Source organism: Pelodiscus sinensis, chromosome 2 (genome assembly GCF_052426305.1).
Source record: "Pelodiscus sinensis isolate ZL-2025 chromosome 2, ASM5242630v1, whole genome shotgun sequence".
NCBI classification, from domain to species: domain Eukaryota; kingdom Metazoa; phylum Chordata; order Testudines; family Trionychidae; genus Pelodiscus; species Pelodiscus sinensis.
In genome coordinates, this window is record NC_143053.1 from 58,577,175 (window position 1) to 58,603,700 (window position 26,526).

Below are 26,526 nucleotides of genomic sequence, written 5' to 3' on the forward strand. Positions count from 1 at the left end.
CTTTTAGATATCATAGTATATGCTTCAGACTTTAGCCACCACATTAGCCTGGTGCCAAAAGTCGTTGATAATTCTGTTAGAAGAAATATGATACACACTAAGGTTCTGATCCTGTAGCTATGTTGGATCCTCACACAGATGAGAAGCCCTACAGACATCTATAGAGTTCTGCACAGGTGAAATGATCTGATGCCAGGAGTAAGGCCTAAAAATTCTCAACCCCTAATATAAAGTGCTTTACCAGAACAATGTAGGATACTCCAAGAAGAGAAGTTGGTTTCCAGCAGAAAGCATTTCTTCAGCTTTTCAGAATGCCTTTTATTAGAGATATAGAGCAGCTTAATATGTGATTTTCAGGGAGAATATTTTTCATTTTAGACCACAGCAGCCACTATGAATTATTGGGGGTAAGAACAATTTTAAGATGTGGAGGAAGCTTGCCTTTGAGTGCCAGCTTCCCTGCAGTCAAGAACAAGAGGCTCCAAGAGCAGCTTGCAATAAGTAAATTTAGACTGAGGATAAGAGCATAGAAGACAAATGTACGGTAAGATAAAGAAAGTTTCAAGTGGAACTGTCTGGTTGCAATAAAACCAAGGTATTTAAGTGAAGCATACAAAAATATTAGAATTTGCCTAGGAATGCATTCGTTGTTTATTAATCAGTTCCTGATAAGTTGGAAATATAAATAATTTTATTGAACTTTATGTTATGCATATCTTTTTTCATTAAGTGAAAATTTTACCAGCAGCTTCAGGAAATAATACCACAACAAAGAAAAACACTCATAAGCTTTCTCATATGCAATTCACCAATTCAGATAAAATTAAGTTTAAATAGAAGCATTTGTCAGAGACGCCTCCAAATACAGTCAATTCCATTTTTCAACAAATTGTCTGTGAGTGTACCCTTGTGATTAATCCTGACTAGAAAGCAGAGAAGGATGATTGTTATTCAAGCAGCTAATCTTTCTGCACAATACTGTGTGAAGTTTTTTCACACAACATTCATTTTTCTAATAGAGTTTACCAACTGTTTAATCTTTTAGTTTCCCCAATCTGCTCAGGCACATGGGGTGAGCTAGTCAAGTTGGTTCTTAAGGTAATTTAAAAATAATAATCCTCTTCAAAGCTTTGTTGCAATATTGACAACCACCTCTAATCTCTATTTTCAACATTAGGGCCTGTTCTAGTTGAAATGCCATGTAATTGAAATTATAAGCTTTCCACTCCATGTGGCAGCCTGCCAGCACATTTTACACCAAACTTACAATTAAAAAAAAAAAACTATTGAGCTAGTTCTTTCCACACCAAATTTTAGACTAAATTATTACTAGCTTTCCTATTTACAGAAATAAAATACATGGGCTCCATGGAACTACCTGTGTTTCAGCATGTGAAATGTAAGCAGAAGGTTGATTTCATGATGTTTCAGGCTGTCTTTAAATTTTTGTTATTTTGGGGTAGAAATCTTGGATTTGTGTTACCAAAAATACTAATCTCTTACAACTATGATCATCATTGTCAAAAGAGCAGTCCTTTCTACATTTAAAATTAAATAAAGATAGACAATATTTGGAAATCTCTTAATATAAAATTCAATTTAAAAAAGACTTGAGACTTTATAAAATTAAGATTATTTTGGACCAATTGCTAATCCTGCAAAGTGCTGAATGACTTCTCAGAGACGCTAAACTCTCACAGCCTTCATTGGCTTCATTAGGATCTCATGGAGCTAAAGGATTGGGCCTTTAATTCTCTTCTAGAACTGGGCACGCCTTATACATCTATACATCTAGTGGTAGGATAATATGAAATTATATTTCTCTAATGCAGTGTTTCTCAAAGTGAGCCGTGGAGCCACTCTGAGAAAGCTGCTAATGGGTTGCTCCGGTTTGTTAACTTACTAGCTCCACAGCCCTGAAGCCTCGCGACTCCCATTGGCAGCGGTCCATCATTTGCAACCAAGGGGAGCTACAGGAAGTGGTGTGGCCCCGGCCCCTGCTTCCTGCAGCTCTCCTTGACTCCAAACGGCAAACTGGAGCCAATGGGAGCCACGAGGCTCCATGGCTGCGGAGCTGGTAAGTAAACACTCCGGAGCAGCCCGTTAGCAGCTTTCTCAAAGTGAGACAAACACTGCTCTAATGTCATTCACTGGCTCAAAATGTAGCAGTGATGCACAGATTGAGGTTCTTTATTTTATCTCCTGCAGCTCTTCACAGCAACACATGCTATTAAAATACTGCATAATATAATTATTAACCAAGGTAACTAATTTTAGTTCATAAAATAATTATAATGAAGCAATGAATTCATACTGCTGTGGCTCTTTTGGGTAATGTTGATTGCTCATTTCACTCCTGAACTGCTGAGGTCTGAGTAGCACTAAAATATAGGAAAGTACTTAATTCAGCATATGATTAAAACCCATTGACTTTAATGGCATTTAAATTCATGCTTAAATTTAAGCACATACTTAAAAACTTTTCTAAACAGGGATGCTTTCCTGAATCAGGGACCTGATCCCTGATGTCCTGCCACATTGTTCAGTTGCTGACTTGGGATGTGTAAACATGAACACTTAGTCTGAGCCAAGCTGGGGTGTAAAGGTATCACAGACAAGCCTGCCATTCAGTAACCATGTATGCAGATCCTGCAATCATACATTGACAGTTCCACAGAATGTTTTTACCCCACCTTGCTTGGAACCAGGAATAGATAAAGCCACCTAAGGAAATTTTAATGTGTGGCAGCAGAGTACATAGAGCTACGTCTACACTCACCTCTCTTGCGCAAAGCCTATGCAAATGAGGCACAAATTAGCATATTGCTACACTTCATTTGCATAATTAGTAAGGAGCTGTTTTTGCACAAGAGGCTTTTGAGCAAAAAGGAGCTGTGCAGATGGCTTTTTGTGCAAAAAAAGACCTTGTGCAAGAGCCGTTCTGCCTGAAAAAATGAGGAAAAACAGCTCTTGCGCAAGAGGGGGTTTTTGTGCAAAAAGGAGCTGTCTACACAGCTCCTTTTTGCGCAAAAGCCTTTTGTGCAAAAACAGCCCCTAATTAATTATGCAAATGAAGCATGGCAATATGCTAATCTGCACTTCATTTGCATAGGCTTTTGTGCAAGAGAGGTGCAGTGTAGACATAGCCAGATAGTGCGCCGGGGTAGCTGCCAGGATTGCCAGGCCCCAGGGCAATGTGTACAAAAGGGCCAGTTGTGTGCTCATGGAAGGGACAGGGCCTTGGCTGGAAGGAGCTGGGCTGAGAAGCTATCCCTCAGCGCCCTCTGGATGGTACAGTACCCTCTCCACTAGCCCTCAGAGACAACTGATTCTTAAAAGCCTGGGGCTCTAGCCACTGCTGCTGCCACAGTAGCAGTAGCAGCAACCAGGAACTCCGGGGCCATTAGAATCGTTGGGCCTTGGGGCAATTGTTCTTTTTGCCCCGCCCTTTCATCAAGCCTACTCTGTGCACAGGCCAATGGAGGACATATTTACACTCCAGCCTGTAATCAATTCAATGTTCTCATAGACAAGTCTTCACTCAGATGTGCTCCCTTCCTGTATTGTGGAGAGAAAGTTTTCTCTTCATACTTCAAGTTGTAACCAGATTTACATTATGATATTCAATTATGACCACTCAATAATTCCTGCAAAACAAACCCTGAATTGTCCTAAATTGCAAGTGAAGCAGTTATGGTGGTTTGGAGACATGTATGTTTTGGTAAAGAGAAGGGGACATTGAGGAAAAGTGCTTTTGAAAATATGCATTCGAGTAATACACAGTCTTAACAGTCTGCATGGCTGATTACATTTTTTGCAAAGCATGCATGGCTGCAGTTTAAGCTTTGCAAAGAAGCCAAAAGTGAGAGTAAACCAAGGGGCATTGACACTTAAGCTCCTAAAATCAGGAGATTATTTAACGACAAGCTACCAGGACACACAGACATAAGCTTCTCAAAGTATTATTACTGAGGTGGTCCATACCCTGCAGAGCAATTTAGCTCCCCAGGGAATTTTCAACAGACTCAGGACACTGTCATGCTTCTAATCTCCACAGAGCACTTTCAGCAAGGCTTACATTCACCCTGCTAACTACCAGAGCTCCATATGGCGATAGTCAGGGAAGCACATGAATTGCAGAAATGAATTCCCAGTCTCTGAGGGTACGTCTAAACTACATGCCTCCGTCGAGGCTTCATTTAAATTTAAATGGCTGCCCCGCTCTGCCGATCAGCTGTTTGTCGGCAGATCAGGGCAGTCTGGACGCGACGCGCCGACAAAGAAGTCTTTCTTGATCGGCACAGGTAAACCTGGTTTCACGAGGCATACCTGTGCCGATCAAGAAAGGCTTCTTTGTCGGCGCGTCGCGTCCAGACTACCCCGATCTGCCGACAAACAGCTGATCGGCAGAGCGGGGCAGCCATTTAAATTTAAATGAAGCCGCGATTATTTTAATCGCGGCTTCATTTCCCTCTGCCGATCTGGCTAATCTACATGCCTCCGTCGACGGAGGCATGTAGTCTAGACACACCCTAAGAGTACATCTACACTGCACGGCTATTTCGGGATACCAGGGGTATCCCAAAATAGCTACCCCACATTTACACACGCCGCCTGTTATTTCAAAATATTTTTTGAAATAATAGGCATGCTATTTCACCATGGTAAACCTCAATGCATGAGGGATAAGGGATGGCGCGAGTAGATTTGAGATAAAGATGTGCAATTTGTGTAGCGCAAATTGTGTATCTTATTTCGATAAAGGGCAAAAGAAAAGGAAATTCAAGTACTGAGCATCCAAACCTACTTAACTGGCATTACTGGAGACCAAAGTATGGAAAGGAAAGGTATGCGCAGCACAAAAGCAGCCATGTTGCACTCAGAGCTATGCTACTCACCATTGCAAAAGAGTGTAGACACTGTACTAAATAGCTTACTATTTTACTTCTGTTTAGGGAAACAATGTCTGTCAAAGAGTGGAATTGCAGACAGCAGGGGAAGACAAAGTGGGAGTGAACAGGGTAAGGAAAAGGAAAGTCTACACCAAAGAGGCCTCTGTGTTGCTCAGAGCATGGGAGCTGGGATGGAGACACCCAAGGTATCATCAAGTCAATGTCAGTGGCCATGGCTGTCCGTGGGAGGAAAGTGGATTCATCACTTTCATTTCTAGCTAGTTCTTTATATTCCCAGAGCCCAGAATGCTTGTTTAATACTGCACCTGCATTTCCACACAGGATTATTTCTTTTCCATGTGTGCTTTTGGCAAATGTGCAAATGAGAAATGGGAAAGTGTATAATTTTAATCATGGGGTTTGCCACATAAATATAAATGTTAAAGCTAAAATTCAGATTTGAGTGATTAAAGTTTGTCAGCTAAATCCATCTTTAGTCACTTCTGAAAATGAACTGGTTTTCAGAAGTGTAAAGCATTTGGACTTGCTTTTGGTTTCAACAGATACTCAGGTTTGAAAAAATTATTCTTACTACACTGATGGGTCTATATGAATGAGAGTCCTTTCAGTTCACTCAGGTGCACAGATGTGTCACTACTCTTCACCATATAGGATCAAGACCTAAGAATAGTTCTTATTTTAGTTCCCAACCCTGCTCAATGCTGACTCAGTCCAGTGAAGGGTTTAAGCATTACATTAAAGAACACTGAGCGCATGAAAAATTGGAACCATTAACATAATTAAAAAGAGGTTTGCATTTGAGTGTTTTTTGGAACTGAGACTTATGAGAAAATAATGGAAAAGAATAGCAAATTATTTGCAATCAAATTAAGGAATAGAACTTTGGAAATAGTCAGATTTAATGTACATCACAGAGCTAAACTTTTAATTTTCTATAGTACAATCAAGCCTCAAATACTTCCAAAAATTTAATTACCATTAAGGACTTTTTATATATATATCATGACAAAATCTATTCTCTGTATGCATATGTAATATATGCTCAATAAACCAGCAGAGCAAACAGGAGAAAAAAGCCGTAAATCTCTGCTCAGTTCATGTGCCCCATTTTGTATCAGTACATTTCTTCTGATATTTTAGTTTTTAGTTTCTAAATTAATTCTAGCTAACTGATTGTTTTTTAAGTTTGCCACATGAAAAATGTCTGCAGAATTTTACAATCTTGGGGAAAAAAATCCTGTCTCACTACAAAATTAGGAAACAAATGCCAAGCATTAAACCTTGCTCTCTTCCTATATGAATGTATATAAAAGTTGTATCAGAAAAAGGAAGGAGAATTTCCAACTGAGATCTTAAATTGGGAAAGATCACTAAACACATTTTAAATAAATTCTGTTTTAGCACAAGTTCGGATTTAAACAGAAAATGGGAATGGTGGAAAGAGCATGTAATTGCTCAAAAAATATATCAATTTACTTGTCATTAGTATTTATTATTTGCATAGCCCATTTAATGTTTTATAATAGATAAAGTAAAGTCCATCTATCCCCAAAAAGTTTATAATTCCACAAACAGTTACTAATAGGAATAGTACTTACTACTGTGAGCAGCCCTATTGAAGACACGATAGTCTTATATCAGAGGGGTAGCCGTGTTAGTCTGAATCTGCAAAAGCGGCGAGGAGTCCTGTGGCACCTTATAGACCAACACTTCAGTTAGTCTATAAGGTGCCACAGGACTCCTCGCCGCTTTTGATAGTCTTATACTGACTATTCTCAGTTACAGATTCTTTCACCAAAAGTAAATGTTTGCAATACTGAGCCCCGAAAGGTAGACAAAATATGGGATGCATTGGGAAATCCAGAGATTGGGATAACTGATTAACTTTCTTGTTTGTCTTCTGCTGATTGGATAGTTGGTAAAGTTCCACAACAAAGAGAAGGAGAGAGATCAGTAATCTTTAGATATCTCACTTTCCAGTTTTGAGACAGAGCAGACTTGACAGACTAAACAGAGTACTTCACATTTGACTCTCAGAAAAATCATTAGGGATGAAAACTTAAAGCCTGAATAATAATGGTTTATTAACAGCTTGTCAGAAAGTTAGCTTGTCACGTACTTTATTGTAAAACAAAAATGTTTATCCTATCCCTTTTAAGATCCAACAAAAACATAATGAAATAGTTCTTCAGGCTGCATAAGGTGTAATCAATAGAGCTATGACAATTTACACCAGCTGACTCCTACTCCCAAGATTTTCAAAGAACAAAGATGGGCACTGCTTTAGGCAAGTTCAAAGCAAAGACCTGAAGTGTGGGTTCCAACTGAAAACATTGTAAAGAACTCTTTTAGCTCTCCTTTCTATTCTCACTTTTTGTTACCCTTTGTCCTCTTTTCTAATGTTTGTTGATTTATCCCATAACAGGTCATTTTTATATGGAGAGAAGGAATTCAGACAAACTTGTCAAACATAAATAAGGCTCTAGAGAAATTTCTGTTAAAGACCAGTTTAAATGCCAAAGAGTTCATATTACTGTACATTCTTTGCATTAAATTCAACAAGAGTGAAACTGGATTAGCAGATTTAGTCACTTGTGCAAGGGAGGGGAATTATCTCCAACTCAGTGACTAGCATAGAAAAAATGGTTCAATTTCTGAGAAGTCTTTGATTAAGGTTCAGTTACTGTTCAGTTTTTACATGGTATGTATGAGTGCTTTTGAGGATTTTTTAAATGTGGAAACAAGTCCATATGTATATTTTGAGTATATGATTTCAAAGTTACTGTATATTTTTTCCTCTCGTTAGTTTACCTTTAGGTGCTATGGTAGGAAGACCAGGTGCCCAGTTTTTGACCAGAAAGTCTGGCTGAACAGGGGACCTGACAGTGTCCAGTCAGATCTACTTATGCGAATGCTGAGAGCACTCCGATCCCATTTATTCCCATCGACCTCCCACTGTGAAGGCAGCACTGAGCTTGACTTAAGATATGTCAACTCCAGCTATGTGATTTATATAGCTGCAGTTGTGTTTTTTCTGGGGCTAGTAGAGCCTGGGCCTGATTGTGGGAGGGGTGACAAGGCACCTCCAAGCAGCCCCCCTACTCAGCCAGGATAGTTCCCAGTCCTGGCTCTGGGGGGTAGGGAAAGAGGTGGGACAGAGGTGAGGCCTTGGGGACATGAGGAGAAGAGGCCAAGCAGGGAAAGTTCCAGCATTTCTGCTAGATTGTATGGATTTTAAATATCACTAAATTGGCAAACCTATACTGTGGTCAAGGGAATCCTATAAGTACCTAAGTGCCTCACATTATTGAATGTACGTATTTGTCCTCAACACACCTGGTAAACATTGTTGCCATATTTTATCAATAAAGAACTATGTCACAGTAAGTATCTTACTGAAGGAAAAATGTGGGGAAACATGGAATTGAAACTAGTTCCTTTGTCTGAGACAAGTGCCGTACCACTGGACCAGCCCTTCTTGAAGATATCCATGTTTTAGTGTGTAAGTGTAACTCATTTAAATCATATTTGGGGGAAAAAAACACACAAAAAAGTACCCATTCAGATTCCTAAATATTGTTGTACATCATAATCTTTAAAATGTAATGAGACACAAAGACAAAGTGAAAAATGACTAGCAGAGCTCTAAATAATATATGTGTAGATGAAAAACACAGTTGCACATGTATCTAAAATAATCAATGTACATGGCTGTAAAATAATAACAGCTTGAACTTTTTCCTTCCCTGTCTCTTTCTGCATTTATCAAATTTAATTTTAAAAAAAGTTGGTCAAGAATACCTGCCCTCCTCACCCCCGCTATTATCTTTACCAAGGGGGAAAAATTAAAGTTGATGGTCATGGGTTCTATTCAATAGGAAGTCTACGTTTAAAAACTGCAGTTAGCTCCATGTGCATAGCTGGGAAAATTAACGAGAGCCTCAAGCAAATCCACAAAATGCTAGTAGTCTTTTGCTATACATCCCTGTTTCTATCTATCTAAGGGTATGTCTACACTTGCACCCTCTTTCAAGAGAGGGATACAAATGCAAGTGAGCGAAATTGCAAATGAATCACGGATTTGAATTTCCTGTGCTTCATTTGCATATTCGCGTTATGGCTCTATTTCGAAATACCACTATTTCAAAAAAAGAAACTCTGTCTAGATGCGGTTATTTAGTAAGAAAATCCTTCTTCTGAAATAACCCTTATTCCTCCTACAACAAAGTTTACCAGTTATTTCAGAAGAAGGGTTTTCTTTCGAAATAACCACGTCTAGACAGCGTTTCTTTTTTTGAAATAATGCTATTTCGAAATAGCGCCATAACGCGAATATGCAAATGAAATGAGGGAAATTCAAATCCGCGCTTCATTTTCAATTTTGCTCAGCTGCATTTGCATTCCTCTCTCGAAAGAGGGTGCAAGTGAAGACATAGAACACCGATGTAAAGGGTATGTAAACGATACAACAGTACCTATAAGAAATTGAATTTACTTTCACCCCCTGGACTGAGCCAAGATGAGACAGAAAAATAGGATGAACCTGGAATACGACTACTTCTGATTAAACCTTATAGAAAAGAGATAAAATGGAGAAATTTGGACTAGTGCTCTGCCTTGGGGCTGCTAAATCAATGCTTAAGATTTGAACACTAGAAAAAATGTCTTTTTTGTTAAAACACAGCAAATTATAAGGGTTTATAAGGATGAAGAAAATATTACACTTGATAGAATTCCCATTTTCAAAAAATATACTAAAAATTGTAATGGAAAATTTTTAACAATCCCTTTTTTTCACAAATCTGAAATAAATAACTTAATTGAGTTAAGGAACCTGAGCAATGCCGGGTACAAATGCTAGTATAGAATAAAGCAAAAAAATCAACAAGTAAGTGAAATAATTACTTGGCCATTTTTAATAATAGAGGCATTGCATACAATGCTTTGAGCCCATGTATGGACCCTCTGCTCTCAGTGGGAACATTGTTGCTACTGAGACATGTATGGCTCCAAGTGTACAGGGAAAAAAATAATTTCAAGGAAGTTCCTTTTACCCTACTGAAGGAATCAATATTATCACAGAATTAGTCAATCAGAATTAGTTATATTATTTTTCATGTATACCCCTGAGCTTATATAAAGTCTTATTTCAATAGATTTTTGGCAGATTGTCACATTTGTAAATGAAGATACTTACAGGTCCTGTTATTTGAGCTGCACTCTCAAATTCATCAGCATCCTCCATCAGTGTTTCCACCCCAGCCACTGAAGCTGTTCCAAAGAGGTAGAAAAGTAGTGATATCACATTCATCTAATTACTTAAGTATAATAAATCTCAGAGAAAATGTAAAACCTATAAATGAACTGCCAGGATAGTAAATATGACTACAGTACAAGTGTGGGGGTTGTATTATACTTTGTATAGATTTTAATGTGTGTGTAGGTTTGAGCTCACTTACTGCATGTGAATGAAGGCTTGGTAAAATGTGGAACAGTATTTCTAAATAGATTAGGGTGACAAAGAATTAAAGACGGTTGCCATGATGTCTGTAGCTTATTATTTTTATTATTATTTAGCTATTAAAACAAAATCCTGCTTGCTCTTTAGTGTGTGCAGTAGCACAGTTAAGCAGCTTTAATTTAATTAAGCCCATTAAGACTCCCACTGAAATGCTGTTAAAACAAAACATCCTTGGAAAACAGAAGTGCTAGCAATTTTTGAGTGTAGCATTCAGAAACCTCAAAGTATAAGAATCGTTTTCCATTAACATTATGACACGAGTGTCATTAGAAATTAAATTACAGGCTGAATTTTGCACTGACTTACATCCCCCATAGTCTCCACTCCTTCATTAATTTGAGCCCTGAACTTGGCCATAAGCAGTTTCATATGAAATAGTATGAACATGTTTAAAACTAAGCACAGCTACCTACTTACACCAATAATTAACATCCTTCATTTAAATACTTTTTCCAACACATCGGAAAGCCAGCTGGGAAATTTTTAATATACCTACAGCTTACAGGAAAAGAGTTTAAAGAACGTTCATTACAGCCTTTTTAAACACTATTTGTTAGAAATCATTTGTGGGTTAATTACATTGAGCAGAAAATAGAAACCAATAATTTATGCTAACAGAAAATTGTAATTTTCACAACAAAGTATTCTTTGTATAACAGACAGCTAAAGTTGATTAAGCTTACTAATTACACTGTATCACACAACATAATCTGTAACTCCAACACAATAAACCTATAAATACCACATACATACTTGCATATAGCAACACTTGTATTATTTTTGTTCTTTTCAGAATGTTTCTGTTAAAACTGCCAACGGAAACACATTCACTCCTATGCCTTGGATATTTATATAGCTAAGGGCCATATAATGAGGAATCTCATTTTTTACATTATTCTTGTATCAACTGGAGCAATGTTTAGCACTATATGCTGCCCATAACAGCTCATGCACATTATTCTTTTCCCATTAGCAATTTGTTCTATTGTAAAACTTTTGTATTTGGTTCCCCGTGAAAGCATGCATTGAATGCAAAGATATGTTTTTCATTATAGGTTTCATGCTTAGGGTTTGTTCTACATAGTTTCATGGGACTTCTTGCAGAGGAGGGTGCACTTCTTCACATGAGGGGGCCAGGATCACACACTTATTAATTATTAAGTAAATGCTGTAAGCTGCTACAGCAAGTATTTTTCAGTATTCAAGTTGGAAAATTGCAAGCTGGTGGTGTGGAGGGAAAGGGGGCAAATATTGCAGTACTAACACCAGGTAGCATTGTGACAGGATTGGGACTCGTGGTCTTGCTGAAGGGCAGACAAGGGATACTTTACAGTGTTTTGATCGCCATGCATTCCAGCTCGGGACAGTCCTAGGGAAGAAAAGGCTGAGGTAGGGAATCCATAGAAAGTGACAGGACAGACTAGTGGAGGATCTGTTTCTCACCACCCCTGACCTCCATTGAAATTCCTGTAGCGTAACCTAGGGACACTTAGGTTGTTTTCTGGGCAGCAGAATTTGGTACTGAGCTATTAAATCCCTCTCCTTATCATTTTTAGAGATGATATATGGTTAAATGCAAAAAAGGGTTAATTTATAACTAATTATTGAAAACGTCTTGTATTATAAAACTTTAATACTGAGGGTCTGATTCTACTTTCTCATTAACATTAGATTAGATCAGACATGAATCCGTATAATTCAACAGGGTTGCAATAATGTAAAACCAACATAACAGAAATCAAAATCAGGCCAGTGTACCTTTTTTAGTGCCTGATGCTGCAGCATTTATGCACATAAGCTATCCTGTCATGAATTATCTCATTGACTTCAGTTGGCAGAATAGCATGATCCAGGATTACTCATAAGTATGGATTGCTAGACCAGATAATTAGGTAATTAATTCTGACCCCAGTACATTTTAAAATGCACAAGAGAATTATTCCAGGTCTAATAACATCATGCCAACTAACTAAGGAGCAGATCACTATCCAAAAAATAGAGGCATGCACTTTAATTTTGCTAAGCATCAGCACTGTGCTTGTAAATTCTGAACAAATGGGTAACATCAACATTTCTCAGAATATATATATCTTCTCTCAGCTGGGAGTACAGCATGATTAGTAGTGATAACTAAGAATTGAAAATAAAGCCAAATTACATTGGACAAGCCTGATTTAAAAATAGCAGAAAGGTTTATCTTATGATGGATTCTCATAGATGTAACTAAACATTGAAAATATAATAGAATGGCTTTGCTTAGTATCACAGGCATTTTCAACAGGATTTAAAAGATTTTCTACTGTGTGTAGATGATTATAACCACATATGCAATACTGACTACAGAGGAATACAAGATAAGAAATCAGGCTATACTTTAAATATAGTAAAGACTGGGTGGGCAGCTATGGGTTTAATGCCTATTTCTGGAATGTGCCTGCATATGAAAGACAGTAATTTTCAATAAAAATATTTTGCTAGACAACACTTTAAGGAAAAAAAACATTTTAAGAAGAGACTATTTTGCCCAGGGAATGCCACACGGAGGCAGAATATTTCTGAGAGTGCCTTGTTAAAATTTTGGCAGTACATCATTGCTGCCCTCTCTCCTCTTCCCTGGAGGCCATGATATCTTTTGTCTGTCTGGGCAGTAGTTTTTTAGTTTTCAGCTCCTCACTTACAAAAGGCAGATGTGTTAGTAAGGGTGGGGGGCTTCCTGCTCCCATTTGCCTGCCTACATCTGCTCCCTCCTTCTCTCTTTTAAGTACTTCTGGAGGAAGCACAGCATTTGTGATGTAATTCCTGCAAATGCTAATCATATGCAGCAGTCTTCATCTCTTAGCAGGAAAGTTCTGTCATGGAGTCATAAACTTTAAGTCCAGGAGGGACCAACATGATCATATAGTCTGCCTTCCTGCATGTTGCATGCCACAGAACCTCACCTACTCTCTCCTATAATAGACCCATAACCACTAAGGGTGTGTCTACACAACACCAGAAACTAAATAAGCTACTCAATTTGCATAATGCAAATTGCGTAGCTTATTTCAAGTCTATTTTGAAATAGCTTATTTCATCATTTGGTGCGGTCTACACAGCACCAAATTTCAAAATACAGTGCTATTTCGAGCAATCCCTTACTCCTTGTACAATGAGGCTTCCAGGGATGGCAAAATAGCGTGTCTGCTATATTTTGAAATAGCGGAAGCGGTTCAAAAGATGAGGGGTAGCTATTTCAGGATACCTCTGGTATCCCGAAAGAACTTTGCTGTTTAAACATACCCCAAATGAATTACTAAAGTCCATGTTGCCCACCTTCTGCAGCTAGCATCACACATGGCATTGAAGGGGCACTATGGAGCAGGCATATATACAAAAATGTTTAATAAATAAAATCGATCTTAGGGGAAGAAATCTAACATAGATAATAATACACTAATACAGTTGGAAGCAGGATTTCTTTTAGGGGCAAATACAGATTGCCTACTGACTGCTGATTAGCATGATCTTGATGCACAACCCCAGTCACAGAAGTACTAGTATTCTTTTGAGCTATCGCATAGCTCATTCTTCTTGTCAAGGGTGCTCAGTGCTGCATGAGCATTCTTTGGTTTGGAGTTTAAATCTAAATAACATTTCATTTTTAATAGTATATATTTTACCTCTTTTCCCCACCCCACTATTTCTTCACTATTATTTTTTGCTGTGAAGGACAGTGGCACATATATTGTATAACTCACCATTGGAATCTAATTCTGCTTGCTCGGGTGTCTGAGAAACTAGTGAGACTTCTTCTGCCAAGTTATCCCCTTGCAGTCTAAATGAAGAAACACACATATGTGAACATTGTATAATATAAATTTGTACATTGTTCTTTCTGAATTGTCCTGTGGTTTGGTAGGAGACTGAGGTAGTTTATTCCTGGCCATCTCCTACCATCTGACACTCCAAACGCTAAAAGGAAATCATCGGCTACGAAATAGATATTGTGATTTAAACACAAGAACTTTATTTCCCCAGACATTATATCATTCTGTGATGGGGTCGATCAGGTCTTTTCTGTCCCCTGCTGGAGGTCTCAGTGCTCTGATACCCCATGCACAAGCTAATCTTGTTCAGACTGGCTTCCAACAATACTTAAGCCTAGAAGGGCTAGGAAGAAACACTGACCAATTGGTAGGTAGTGGGCCAATTAAGGCAGCCTACCTGCTTCTTCTCAAGGGCAGTGCTGGTGTGTGTGAGATAGCAGAGAAGCTCCTTAGTGAGAGCTCAAAACCCAAGGGCCAGGTCAGAGCTTTGCCTTCAAGCACCATCACTAAATGCTTTCTTTTGAGTTTTGTTTCTTTATTTAAAGGCACAGAAGGCCAAATCAAGAGTTTATCATTTTGGTACTGACAGTTTAGAGATTGGCACAGCCCACCCTGCTTCAACCAGATAGTCAAAACTTGTGGACTAAAGCAGAGCATACATGCAGTGCCATGCATGCCTCGAAGGAGGGATTACAGAGTAGCCCCACCTGGCACACATCCCAAAACGTGAAATAAAAGAAACCAACCTGTGGGGAAAGATTCAGCAGAAACCATCCACAGATAATTTTTTAAGACGTATGCTAATACTTATGGGTCCAATGGAGATATCCTCCAGCTGAGGATCTTGCCTTCAAACGTTTTAATATGCTCCTAAATGCTTAATGTGAATTTGCTATTTATAAGCCATTAAAATCAATCAGCACCATCTTTCTATAAGTGGGTCTTTGCCCATGAAACCTTATGCGCCCATAAATCTGTTAGTCTGTAATGTGCCACAGGACTTCTCCTTGTTTATGCAGATTCAGACTAACACGGCTACCCCTCTGATATATTTCTGTATGTATTAGAGACAAAGTAGGTGACAGCTTGAAAGTTTGCCTTGCTCACCAACTACAAAAGATATTCCCTCATCTGTTTTGCCTAATATCCTACAACAGACACGGGTTCAACACCACTGCATAGTTTCAGTATATACAGTACTTTTATAAAAGACAAAATGTGCGTAAAAGCACTTTCTTTTTCCAGTTCCTTATGCTTTTTCCCTTGCATTTACAAACTGCAATCAGGCATAAGTGCCCTTCTTGCTTATGTTTTTAATCAAGTGCTTAGATGAGTCCCACTGGCCCTCCCCTAAACTCTGAGTCTTGTTTTCATCCTTGGTAACGATTTGCAGCACTTAACCTCATATAAATGTCAATTACCTACAGTTCATCTTAAATGAAGTGATATTTATTAGAACACGGAGAATATTAAAAAACAAATTTAAACTGAATGAACTTAGCAGAGTCTAGGAACCATAAAATTCTACTCACTCTAACAAAACCTCCAGGTTACAAGCACAGAATCATATCTAATTAACCTCTACAAGAAGTCCCTCCCTCTCTCTCTCAGTTCTTACTCTCTCAGTCTCTCAGGGTACGTCTAGACTACATGCCTCTGGCAACAGAGGCATGTAGATTAGACTACCCGGCATAGGAAAATGAAGCAGCGATTTAAATAGTCTGGACGCTCCGCGGTCGACATCAAAGGCATTTGTTGACCTCCCAGGTATGCCTCATCCCAGGAGGCATACCTGGGAGGTCGACAAATTCCTTTAATGTCGACCGCGGAACGTCCAGACTACCGTGCTGAGCCGACAAACAGCTGATTGGCTCAGTGCGGCAGCCATGTAAATTTAAATAAAGCGGCGATGATTTAAATCGCTGCTTCATTTTCCTATGCCGGGTAGTCTAATCTACATGCCTCTGTTGCCAGAGGCATGTAGTCTAGATGTACCCTCGTAGTCTCACTCTGATCTGGTTAGTCCAAATCATGCTGATCTTTTTTCTTACCGTCTGGTTTCCATTTCCAATCTCAAATTATTCTAAGGTCACACGGCCTTGTACCCACTTCCCAACACAATTTTGGTGACTTTGTTTCTCCTCCTGTAACATTTAGTTGTAAGGTATCTCCTCTTTGCTTCTTGTTCCCTAAAAGACAACATCTTGAGCCATTATTTTAATGATTTTCTCCCTTATCTCTTCACAATCATTTTTGTTCCTCTTATAATGTCTAATACAAGCTGATGGTGACTTTCATCTGAGGTTGCTCCAGACAGCAAGAATGCAAAATTCAAGAATACCATTAGGCTTCAGTGGCCTCTAAAACATCCTGGGTTCTCCTTTCACTTTTCTGCACTCAGGTATTTTCTAATTGGAGTAGGTGCAGTCTGCTAATTTTGTAGTATTAGGTTATCTAACAGGAGAGCCACTTGGGACCAATTCTTGAGAATCGGGTCTATAAATCCGGAGCTTAATTAACTCATCATCAGATGTTGCTTAGTTAACCCTCTTCTATTCAGGTCAGTAAGTAATTGGTTCCTCCTGCATGAACACTGCCTTATTAACACTCTTGAATCCTCTGCCTCTCTCCCAACTGATTCCTCCATCTGAGCACTCACTGCAGCTTGCCATCCATCTCTTGGGTGATGGGGGTTAAGGTTTGGTTTAGATCAGTGTTTCCCAATTGATGCTCCCCAAGGTTCTGTGCCCTGCTACCCACTCAAGTTTGGTCCCACTTCCCTCCATGACGACATGGGCTGGGGATGGCAACAGGACCAATCTGAGTGAATGACATTGTGATCTGGTGCATGGGGTCACAGCACCACTCATGCTATCCCCTCATTCTATGAATTGGACCCTAGGTATGTATCTAGTTTGCCTATATCTTAATCTAGCCATGTATGAATCCACCCTGTGTGCCAACATTAAATGGGAAGCTGACACAAGAGAAGGTACTAAGCATGGTCCAGTGGCTCTTCCGATGCTAACTTAAGAGGACAGGCTCTTCCAGGACTGGCAGTTAACTAGGAACAAGTTCAAAGATGCTGAAGAGCACCACTTTTATGACAGTGCACAGTCCAGGAGAACTTGCCTTCCTCACAATAATCAGGAAAAGATCAAATCCTCCACAAAAGCCTCTTTGCATCAAAAACTGACACACACACACACACCCTTCAGATAAGCACTCTGGCCAGGAGGTTGGCCATCCACCAGAAACCAGAAGTGAAAAATGTCTGTGGTACCCTGCTTCACTTAGTTGGTTTCTTTTTTTAATTAAAAAAAGAAAATCAACCTGTCCATCCTTCTCCTTCCACGCTGGAGGCACAGAAGAGTAACCACTGTGGCATTTCTCCACTCAGCATTGCAATACCTAACTGACTTAGAAATATAGGAGCTAGATGTTTAATGGCGGCTAAACACCTAAAGATGCAGAGACGTGCCTACTGTGATTCCAAAGCCTAGGTGCCTACCTGCCATTGATTTCAATAGAAGTTACCCCCTCAACACTTTTAAAAATCCCAGAAGCCTATGTGTCAGGGGTGGGGAACCTCAGGCCTGGAGGCTGGATGTGGCCCTCAGCTTGCAGCCCCTCAGGCTCAGCCCCTACCCCAGCACTGAGGAGACTACGCTGGTGCAACAGCCCCCCTGCTGCCACCCTGGGAGCTGGTACACACAAAATCTACTAGGCTGGGTCCCCCCAAAGCTCTGGTGTGCGAGGGGAATATGGGGAGGGTCTTTCTCCTTCCTAGTCTGTGGCCACAGGGAGGGGTTTTTCCTGCTTCTCATTTGTGTGTGACCCGACTGATTTTTTTGTGGGTCAATGGCCCCGACCCCAGAAAGGTTCCCCATCACTGCTATATGCCTTTGAAAATTTGGTCCCATGTCTCATTGTCAGACATGTCTTAGGTACTCAGGAGCCTAAGTTCTAAATCAGTTAAGCAGAGCAGAGCAACAACTAAATACCTTTAAAGATTATGGCCCCTAGTTCTAGGGATGTAATGACTCCTATTTCCTGACCTGTCCCAGCTATGGGGAAAGGAGAAGCAACATGAGAACAGGGAATAGGACTGATCAAAGACAAGTTTAATTGGTCTTCACATCACTAATCAAATAGCTCTGTTCCTTCAGCTCAAAGACAGATGAGTTCCCTCCCCACTTTACAAAATAAACTGATTTTGTTCACAAATAGCACAGGACAATATTAGTCCATATGACCTATAGAAAGGCAAACAAGATCTCTGCTCAGGACTAAGTAGCCATTCAGAGAACCATTCTGTAGGAGTTTTTATATGGAAAAAATATTGTGGTAGACATAATCTGGATTTCATTTCCGCATGCAACAAAATATTTATTTAAATATATATGGCATGTTGACATATATTAAATTTTGTAATATTAAATATACATTAGGTTTACTAAACTCTTCTTAAGAGGTTCAAAATCACACAGCTTCTACATATCTTCACTTATTCAACACTGCTATTAAACAAATTCTTACTTTTCTCTACAGAACACAATTACTTTGTTGCTCCTCCAAAAATATTGGCTTTTAAGTGCTGAAATATTTTACCTTAGTTGCCTTGAGGTCTTCCAGCATTTTTTCAAAGATTTTATTACCTTCATTTTCTATTTCACAAATATTACATTTTTCAGTTTGATAAACACAGACATCATCCATATACAATAAGTTTTAAATTCTATTATACAACTCATAATACTGAATCAAATCACAGATGAACTCTGTCTCAGGCCTTCCAAGAGGGCATTTCTATCTAATGTACTCTCTTTCTATGCATTTCTCAGCATTATTTCTATGTGTCACACTAAATTATGAGTAGCATCACATTTGAAAAAAGGATCAGACTTGCTACTCCCTTTCTTGTTTTATGCTTCTTTCCTGTTGATTTATTTTTGTTGAAGGCCTTCTAAGGGGAGTTCTGTTTCATCATACTGCAGCCACTAATAGCATAGAAAGTACTGCATATAACTTCTGTTAATTCTTTAGGAGCTGATAATGCAAAGGCATTGGCATGCACAGACCTTGTTTTTGCATGTAGTTCTCCTGACTCTGATTCCACACTGGACACAAGGGTAAAAACTCCTTCAGGAGATCTTAAGACTGATTTTCCTTTGCTCTTCATCTTGCATAGTCTTTTACACCAGTGTAAAGAGGGTAAAAAATAGTACCAGTCAAATTTGGTAGCATTTTACAATCACTCTGCACTGATGTAAATGGTAATATGGCTGCAGGGCAATGGAGAATCAGGATCCTTATCTGGAGAGCATCCAGAAAATGAGGAACCCCAAACTACTAAATACTTCTGATAATGCTGGCTGACAGTTTGTCCCTTTAAATCCAGTTCAGGTAACAAGACCTTTCTGAAATAGCTGGCTGCCCTCTAGTGTTACACATTTTTTTTAATATGGGTCAATACTTGATTCCTAATATCCAATATTTTTCCACATCCACACTGTGTACAGTGATCTCGCACAGTAGAAATGATTGGTATAGAAAGTGAAAACCAACTGCATTTTGGGGCTCCTAGAGACACAAATGTAGATTTTTTGCTATATCTAGGCACACAATGACACTTCCTTGGGCCCAATTCTTGTCTCTGCTAAAGCATGTGGTAGCATGGCAGGGGAGGCACCTTACTCAAACCCTTATCTATCCAAAACCAGACAATATCAATCTCATGCAACCATCCCCCCTGCCTCTCCCAGGACCCAACAGAAGGAGGGTTCTGGAAGTTGGCCATGAAGCAAGAGGGAGTGGGAGTCTTTATGCTCTATGCAATACCCCCTGGAGATTTCTGTGCAGAAATGATTCAGTATTATTGCTGAACTGCACTAACTCCTATGGAGAGCCTGTGCGGCTGCAGCCAAGCAGCTACAGATGGTACAAATCAGGGCAGGATTTGGCCACAGAATTTACAGAATGAGGTCCAAGCCTCTTTGGTTGAACATAGGGTGAAGGAGATGCAGATAAGAGAAAACATCTCTTGCTAATGGATTATCCAGAAAGAATCAACGGAGCTAGAATGGGGTTTCCAGCATCTGCCAATTTAGAGTTCCTCTGAGATGGTTTCAGTGTAAACAGAGATTGGCTCATAGGTCACCTGGAAACCTCCCTTACCCTATCCTGTTTGCAAATGCATTAATGGCATTCCAGGATGATAACTTCATCAAGCCTCTCAGTATGAAAAATGACAAGAAAACATTTAATGTTATGAAATCTGTTTTACTGGTCAGTAGCACCAGGAAAAAAAGAGAAAAGCCACTCCCATATAACCAGTCAGCTCTCCACAGACCACCATTCTGATAGCTGTTACCTGAGTCACCAGTCTGAAAACTGTTGTTGCAATCTGATTTCTAGTTCTGACACACTGTTGGGAATGCAGGGTAAACTTGGATGTCTCCCTTTTCTGTTAGACAAATTCAGAAGGCTGTATTTTGCAGAGGGATTTAGTTTCCTTGGTTTTCATATTAGCTTTAGTCTATGCTTCTGGAATGTTTTCTTGATAAGAGTTTTTACAGGAGGACAGCATAGCATGCCTAAAGTTCAGTATCTACATCCATATTCAGATACCAAACTGCATGGCCTCATTTTCAGAGTTGTTTAGCTCCCACAAGCATCTTGTCCAGTTGCAAAATAAGGCTTATGTATGTCACAAGGATGCTGTAAGGTCTAATTATGTTTTCGAAGTACAGCACATGTATGAATTAAAATTCTCTGTAATGGTTAAGGATTATTATATTACTGGTCTACCACACTTCTTATCGGGGGAGCGTTTACAAATGACAGATTCTGAATACAGTCATATTTATAATGTGTTTTTAAAATGTCTCTATTTTAGTGTAAATGTTATGTCTCAAATTCCTCGATTTCTTTGTTATGAAGGTTTTTATAGCTCTGACACAGTAGCTTTGTCATTGTGGGTGACAGGCAACTGGTTACTGTCTAGAAATCTAAAAAGACTTTATCTCTGCACTGTACATACACTACTTGAATGCTCAGTTAAGATACAGTAAGTTATTGTGCAAGCCCATGTTTATTATGATTATTTTAAATCCCTCTGAGATCCTTGATTAAAAGACATTACAGAAGTCATTAATAAAAGTTAGATTTTTCAGAAAGACCTATTCTGTAATCTATCCCTTGCTTCTACAAGAGCAGGACTGTTCATTACAATACAACCTCCCTTTCTTTCAAATCCTTCTTTTACATCTAAAGTTCTTCTGCAGACCCTTTCAATGATCATTCTATGAGACCTATTTTTACTTTAAGTTTCAACAATCAAACAGCCTATCATTTCTTTCCAAATTGCAGTCTGCTTTAATTAGATTACAAACTTCTTGAATCAGATCTTTTCTAAGTGTGGATGCAGCAATGACCATGCTGTCAGCAGTACACAATAAGCAATCAATGTTCATGCTAATAAATACAGGCTGTAGAGCTTTAGTATAAGAGTATTAAAGTCCAGGAAAGAGAATTTCAAAGTAGTCTAGGGACTTACACACACCTTCCAATGTGCTATTTTGAAAATCTGAGTCTTGATTATAAACAGTAGCCTCTATTTTTTGTGCTTGCAACTTCTGAGGACAGTTTAAGTATTTTTTTGATATTTAGTGCTTGATCCTTTTATGTGCTCAAAAATATACAGATTGTATCTCCCTTAACCGGGACTCAATATTCCAGCAACAACCATGGTCTGGCAGGGCCACAGATGTTCCTATACCACAGAAACCACGTATAAGGAAGTCAGGTCATAGGGCAGGAGCAGGGGACACAATTCAGCCAGCAGCCCTGTGTTGAGGGAGGGGGTGGTGCATCAAGGAGCTCTGGCACCTGCTGTGGGATGGTAGTGTAACCACCACCAAGGCAGATTTGAACCTGGGACCTCACTATAGGAGACTCTACCCTCTGAGCTAAAAGCCAGCTGGCTCCCAGCCTATGCTGTAGAGGTCTCTTGATCTTAACTGTTGCAGTGGTCTAGATGCCACTTGCAGTACTCCGTACACTAGGGCTACGTCTAGACTGGCATGATTTTCCGTTAAAAGCATTTGCAGAAAAGAGCGTCTAGATTGGCACGGACACTTTTGTGCAAAAGCACTTTTTGCGGAAAAGCGTCCATGCCAATCTAGACACGGTTTTGTACAAGAAAGCCCCAATCGCCATTTTTGCCATCGGGGCTTTTTTGCACAAAACAGTTTTTAGCTGTCTACACTGGCCCCCTTGCACAAAAGCATTTGTGCAAGAGGGCTTTTTCCCGAGCAGGAGCAGCATAGTATTTGCACAAAAACACTGACAATCTTACATTAGATCGTCAGTGTTCTTGCGCAAATTCAAGCGGCCATTGTAGACAGCTGGTTAGTTTTTCCACAAAAGCGGCTGCTTTTGCGGAAAAACTTGCCAGTCTAGACGCAGCCTAGGTGCGTGGGTTACAGTAGAAGGGGGCTGCAATGGCCATGGAGCCTTGCAGCCCCAAGAGCTATGGCAGCCACAGAGCTCCAGCAGCCACAGAAATCGCAGAGCGCTGGCAACCCTGAAGCTCCAACCTGGGGAGCCATGGCCTGGCAGTGAGCAGCAGGGCTCAGCAAGAGTCCTAGCCAGGGGTAGCATGGGCCATGTTGAGAGGGGCCTCCCTTGTTTGGCAAATCCCCTTGTTTGGGACCAGTCAGGTCCCGAGTGTGCCGGACAAGAGAGGTCCATCCTGTAGTTCTTAGAGACAGCTGGTAAAGAAAATATGCAGCCTCTTACAGCCTTGTGGAATATTATGTTCTTTTGCCCATTTGCGTTCTTCCTGCCGCTCTATAGGTTGTCCAACTCACCCCCTTGTTTGTTAGAGTCCTTGGCCCTCCAGTTGGCTCACAAGTGAAAATGAACCCCTTACAGGCCATTAAAGATTCTAAATAAAGCATATTTGCCCTCACTAGTGCCTACAGCCCTGGCTCAACACCCTTTCAATTCAGCCCTTCCATCAGGATGCTCAATAGGCCTTGTTCTCTCTTGAGATTTATGCTGTGGACTTCAGGGGAACCCAGGCCAACCAATAATCTAGGCTCCAACCCAGGGATTGGAGTTTACTCCAATCCATTGTATCAGCGGCAGCGATGGGGGAGGAGACAGGAGCCACATGCAGCCCCCCCTTGCTGCCTCCTACAGAGAAAGGGGGGTAGGGTGCAGGCAGGAGCAGGTGGTGGTGGGGGCCAGCTTTTAAGCCGGCTCCCCAGCACTAGCGCTGCAGACCCTCATCCCTCCACCCCCACTGCTGCCTCTGATAGAAAAGGCAGCAGAGTGGGGTAGTGGGGCTGGGCAGGGGAGGCTGCCACGGAGCAGTCTCTGTCCATGGGGGGGTTCAGACTCCCCATGGACAGAGGCTGCTCTGGCATCCCACAGCACAGCCTCTGTCTTCGGTGAGCCCGGACACACTGCAGACAGAAGCTGCTCCATAGCAGCAGCTCCTATCTGCAAGGAGCTTGGACTCCCCACCTTCCCCCCATACACACACAGATAGGGGCTATGCATGGCCAGGGGCTGGTATTGCCCTGTGCTGCTGTCTTTGATACAGAGGCAGCAGCGCAGGGTGGCAGGTGGAGCCGGTCTGTGCAGAAAGCCAGTTTTTAAACTGGCTCTTCTCACAGACTGGCTCTTGCCTGCCACCCCATGCTGCTGCCTTTGAGAGATAGGCAGCATCATAGGATGGCAGAGGGCTACCTGAAGTGGGGCCGGGAGCACACTGGCTGCTGGTCCCACCTCTGCAGACTATCTAAGGGTATGTCTACACTAGCTCATTAGTTCGAGCTACGTAGGGTAATGAGGGCAAGCGGAGTTGCAAATGAAGCCCGGGATTTAAATATCCTGGGCTTCATTTGCATGTTCCCGGGCGCCGCCATTTTTAAATCCCCCTTAGTCCGAACTCCGTGCCCATGGCTACACACGGCATGGAGTAGGTAGTTCGAATTAAAGATCCTAATTCGAACTACCGTTACTCCTTGTGGAATGAGGAGTAACGGTACTTCGAATAAGGATCTTTAATTCGAATTACCTACTCCGTGCCGCATGTAGCCGCGGGCACGGAGTTCTGACTAAGGGGGATTTAAAAATGCCAGCGCCCAGGAACATGAAAATGAAGCCCAGGATATTTAAATCCCGGGCTTCATTTGCAACTCCGCTTGCCCTCATTACCCTACCTAGCTCGAACTAACAAGCTAGTGTAGACATACCCTAATAGTCATGCAATTACTAAAATTTTATGCAGCTACACGTCTATTCAATTACACAATAGCGAACATCCCTAGTTTCCACCAGGATGGAAAGCAGAGAATGAGTGGCTGTCTGCTGAATCTGAAAAGTCAGAAACCAAGGCTATTAGACTAGCTCAACGTAGAGCAATAGGACGCAGGGAGGTTCTGAAAATGATTTTAATGGGGAACAAGAGTAGTGTGTGTTGCTGTAGTGTGCTCTACCAGGTCTTGCTCTTTTACAGCCCATCTTCTCATAATTGCTGTGTGTTTAGGAATCAAGCGTGTTAGAAAATAGAATTTTATTATGAAACACTAACCAGGAAATTTTAAAAATCATTTAAAACTTAAAAAATTTAATAAAGAAATTGAGCTTAGGAAGGAGAAAAATACAGTTGAGTCCATTTCAGATACACATATACCAACTGTGGCTTTCACAGGTGAAGTTATGATTGTCTTTAATGTTCTCAAGTGCAGTGGTAAGGGTAGTACACTGACCCCAGATGCAATGTAGAATGTTAAGAGGGATTACAGGGCAATAATGATAGTGAGTTCTCTATGGACTGCAGATGAAGTTGACAAGACTGTGAAACCTATAGATCCACCAGCATACGCAGCATCTCTGTTTTCTGTCTGAAGTACAAACATGGCCTGATTTATGTCCCTCTTCTTTCTTCTACATTTCTCCTCTTGACTATCCTCCAGGCTGTCTGCAAGGATGATCGTCAAGGCCCTGATTGTTCTCTGATGCAGTAGTGGCTGCAGGATCTCCTGGCACGTGTCATCCCAAGTTCACTTCTTTCTCCTCCTTACGTGGCCCAGTGTACCATTGTCAGTATACTCTTGAAGGAAATTGAAACTCTAGATCAGGGCTATTCAACATGCGGCCCGCGGGCTGCATGTGGCCCACTGCCCATTTGTTTGCAACCCGTGGTGCTGTTTGGGTTTATGCAGGACTCAACATGCAGCCCGTGGGTGGGACCCTTTGAACATGGCCTCCACTGGGAACATGCTCCACATGAGTCAATATAATGGTCTTCTGTTGATATGAGTTTTAGTAGTTAAATTCCTGGACTGTCATTGCTCATTAAAAGTGCTATCATATGGGTGGAAATCGGGTAAATATTGCATTTTATTAATATCAGGAGAACTGACTTAAATGGGGACTGTGTGTTGTGTAGTCTTGCCTTAATCCTTGTATTCATGCCCGTCACTGTGAAATAAGCTATTTGCACATATTTCATATATATTTGCGTGTATATGCAAACACTCCAAGTTACGGCCCTCATCATGTGCTATGAGTATCATTGCGGCCTCCACAGCTTCCAAAGTTGAGTAGCCCTCCTCTAGATCATAGAATCACAGGGTTGGAAGAGACCTCAGGAGATCATCTAGTCCAACCCCCTGCCCAAAGCAGGACCAACCCCAACTAAATCATCCTAGCCAGGGCCACCCCCAGACAAACTCACTTCCCTTGCTCCCCCAAAATTGTAATCACCATCTTCTTACTTCTCCTGTGGAGTGATACGACGACACTGGTCATAGCATCAGCCATAATGAGTATAAATCTCTGAGTTGTTGGGGAAATAAGGAAGGAATCAATCAGTTTCATGATTCTAGTTGTACAGGGCAAAGGCACAGTTTTCCACAGGCCGTGGTGATCTCAGTGGATATCTCACTAAGAAAGAGGAAAAGAGAGAATGTGGTGCTAGCCTCTGTATGTAATACTGCCTGTTAAAATCACCTTCCCCCCTCACCCACACTCTGTTCTAAAATTTGATTTGTCAATTTCACATGCGTTCATTTTTTTTTATTGTATTACTTTGGTATATACAGTTGTGCCAATTTTCTTCCACATATTGATCTGAGGAAGTGGGTCTGGCCCACGAAAGCTCATCACCTAATAAACCATCTTGTTAGTCTTTAAAGTGCTACATAGCTCTGTTTTTTGTTTCTTTTAAAAGAAGATTCCTAAGTCAGTTCTTTCAACTTTGTATGTA

The 26,526-nt window shown here is 40.6% G+C and overlaps 1 protein-coding gene across 5 annotated transcripts in view; it reads right to left on the reverse strand.

Moving 5' to 3' along the window:
• C2H8orf34 (chromosome 2 C8orf34 homolog) overlaps positions 1–26,526 on the reverse strand; it is a 235,140-nt gene that overhangs the window by 40,585 nt on the left and 168,029 nt on the right. For all 5 annotated transcript variants that reach the window (XM_075920568.2, XM_075920572.2, XM_075920569.2 and 2 more), the window contains 2 exons: positions 14,172–14,248; positions 10,111–10,184 (listed from right to left, as the gene is read on the reverse strand). In XM_075920568.2, coding sequence (XP_075776683.2) covers positions 10,111–10,184; positions 14,172–14,248 — 151 coding nt within the window. The remainder of the gene's footprint in view (positions 1–10,110; positions 10,185–14,171; positions 14,249–26,526) is intronic.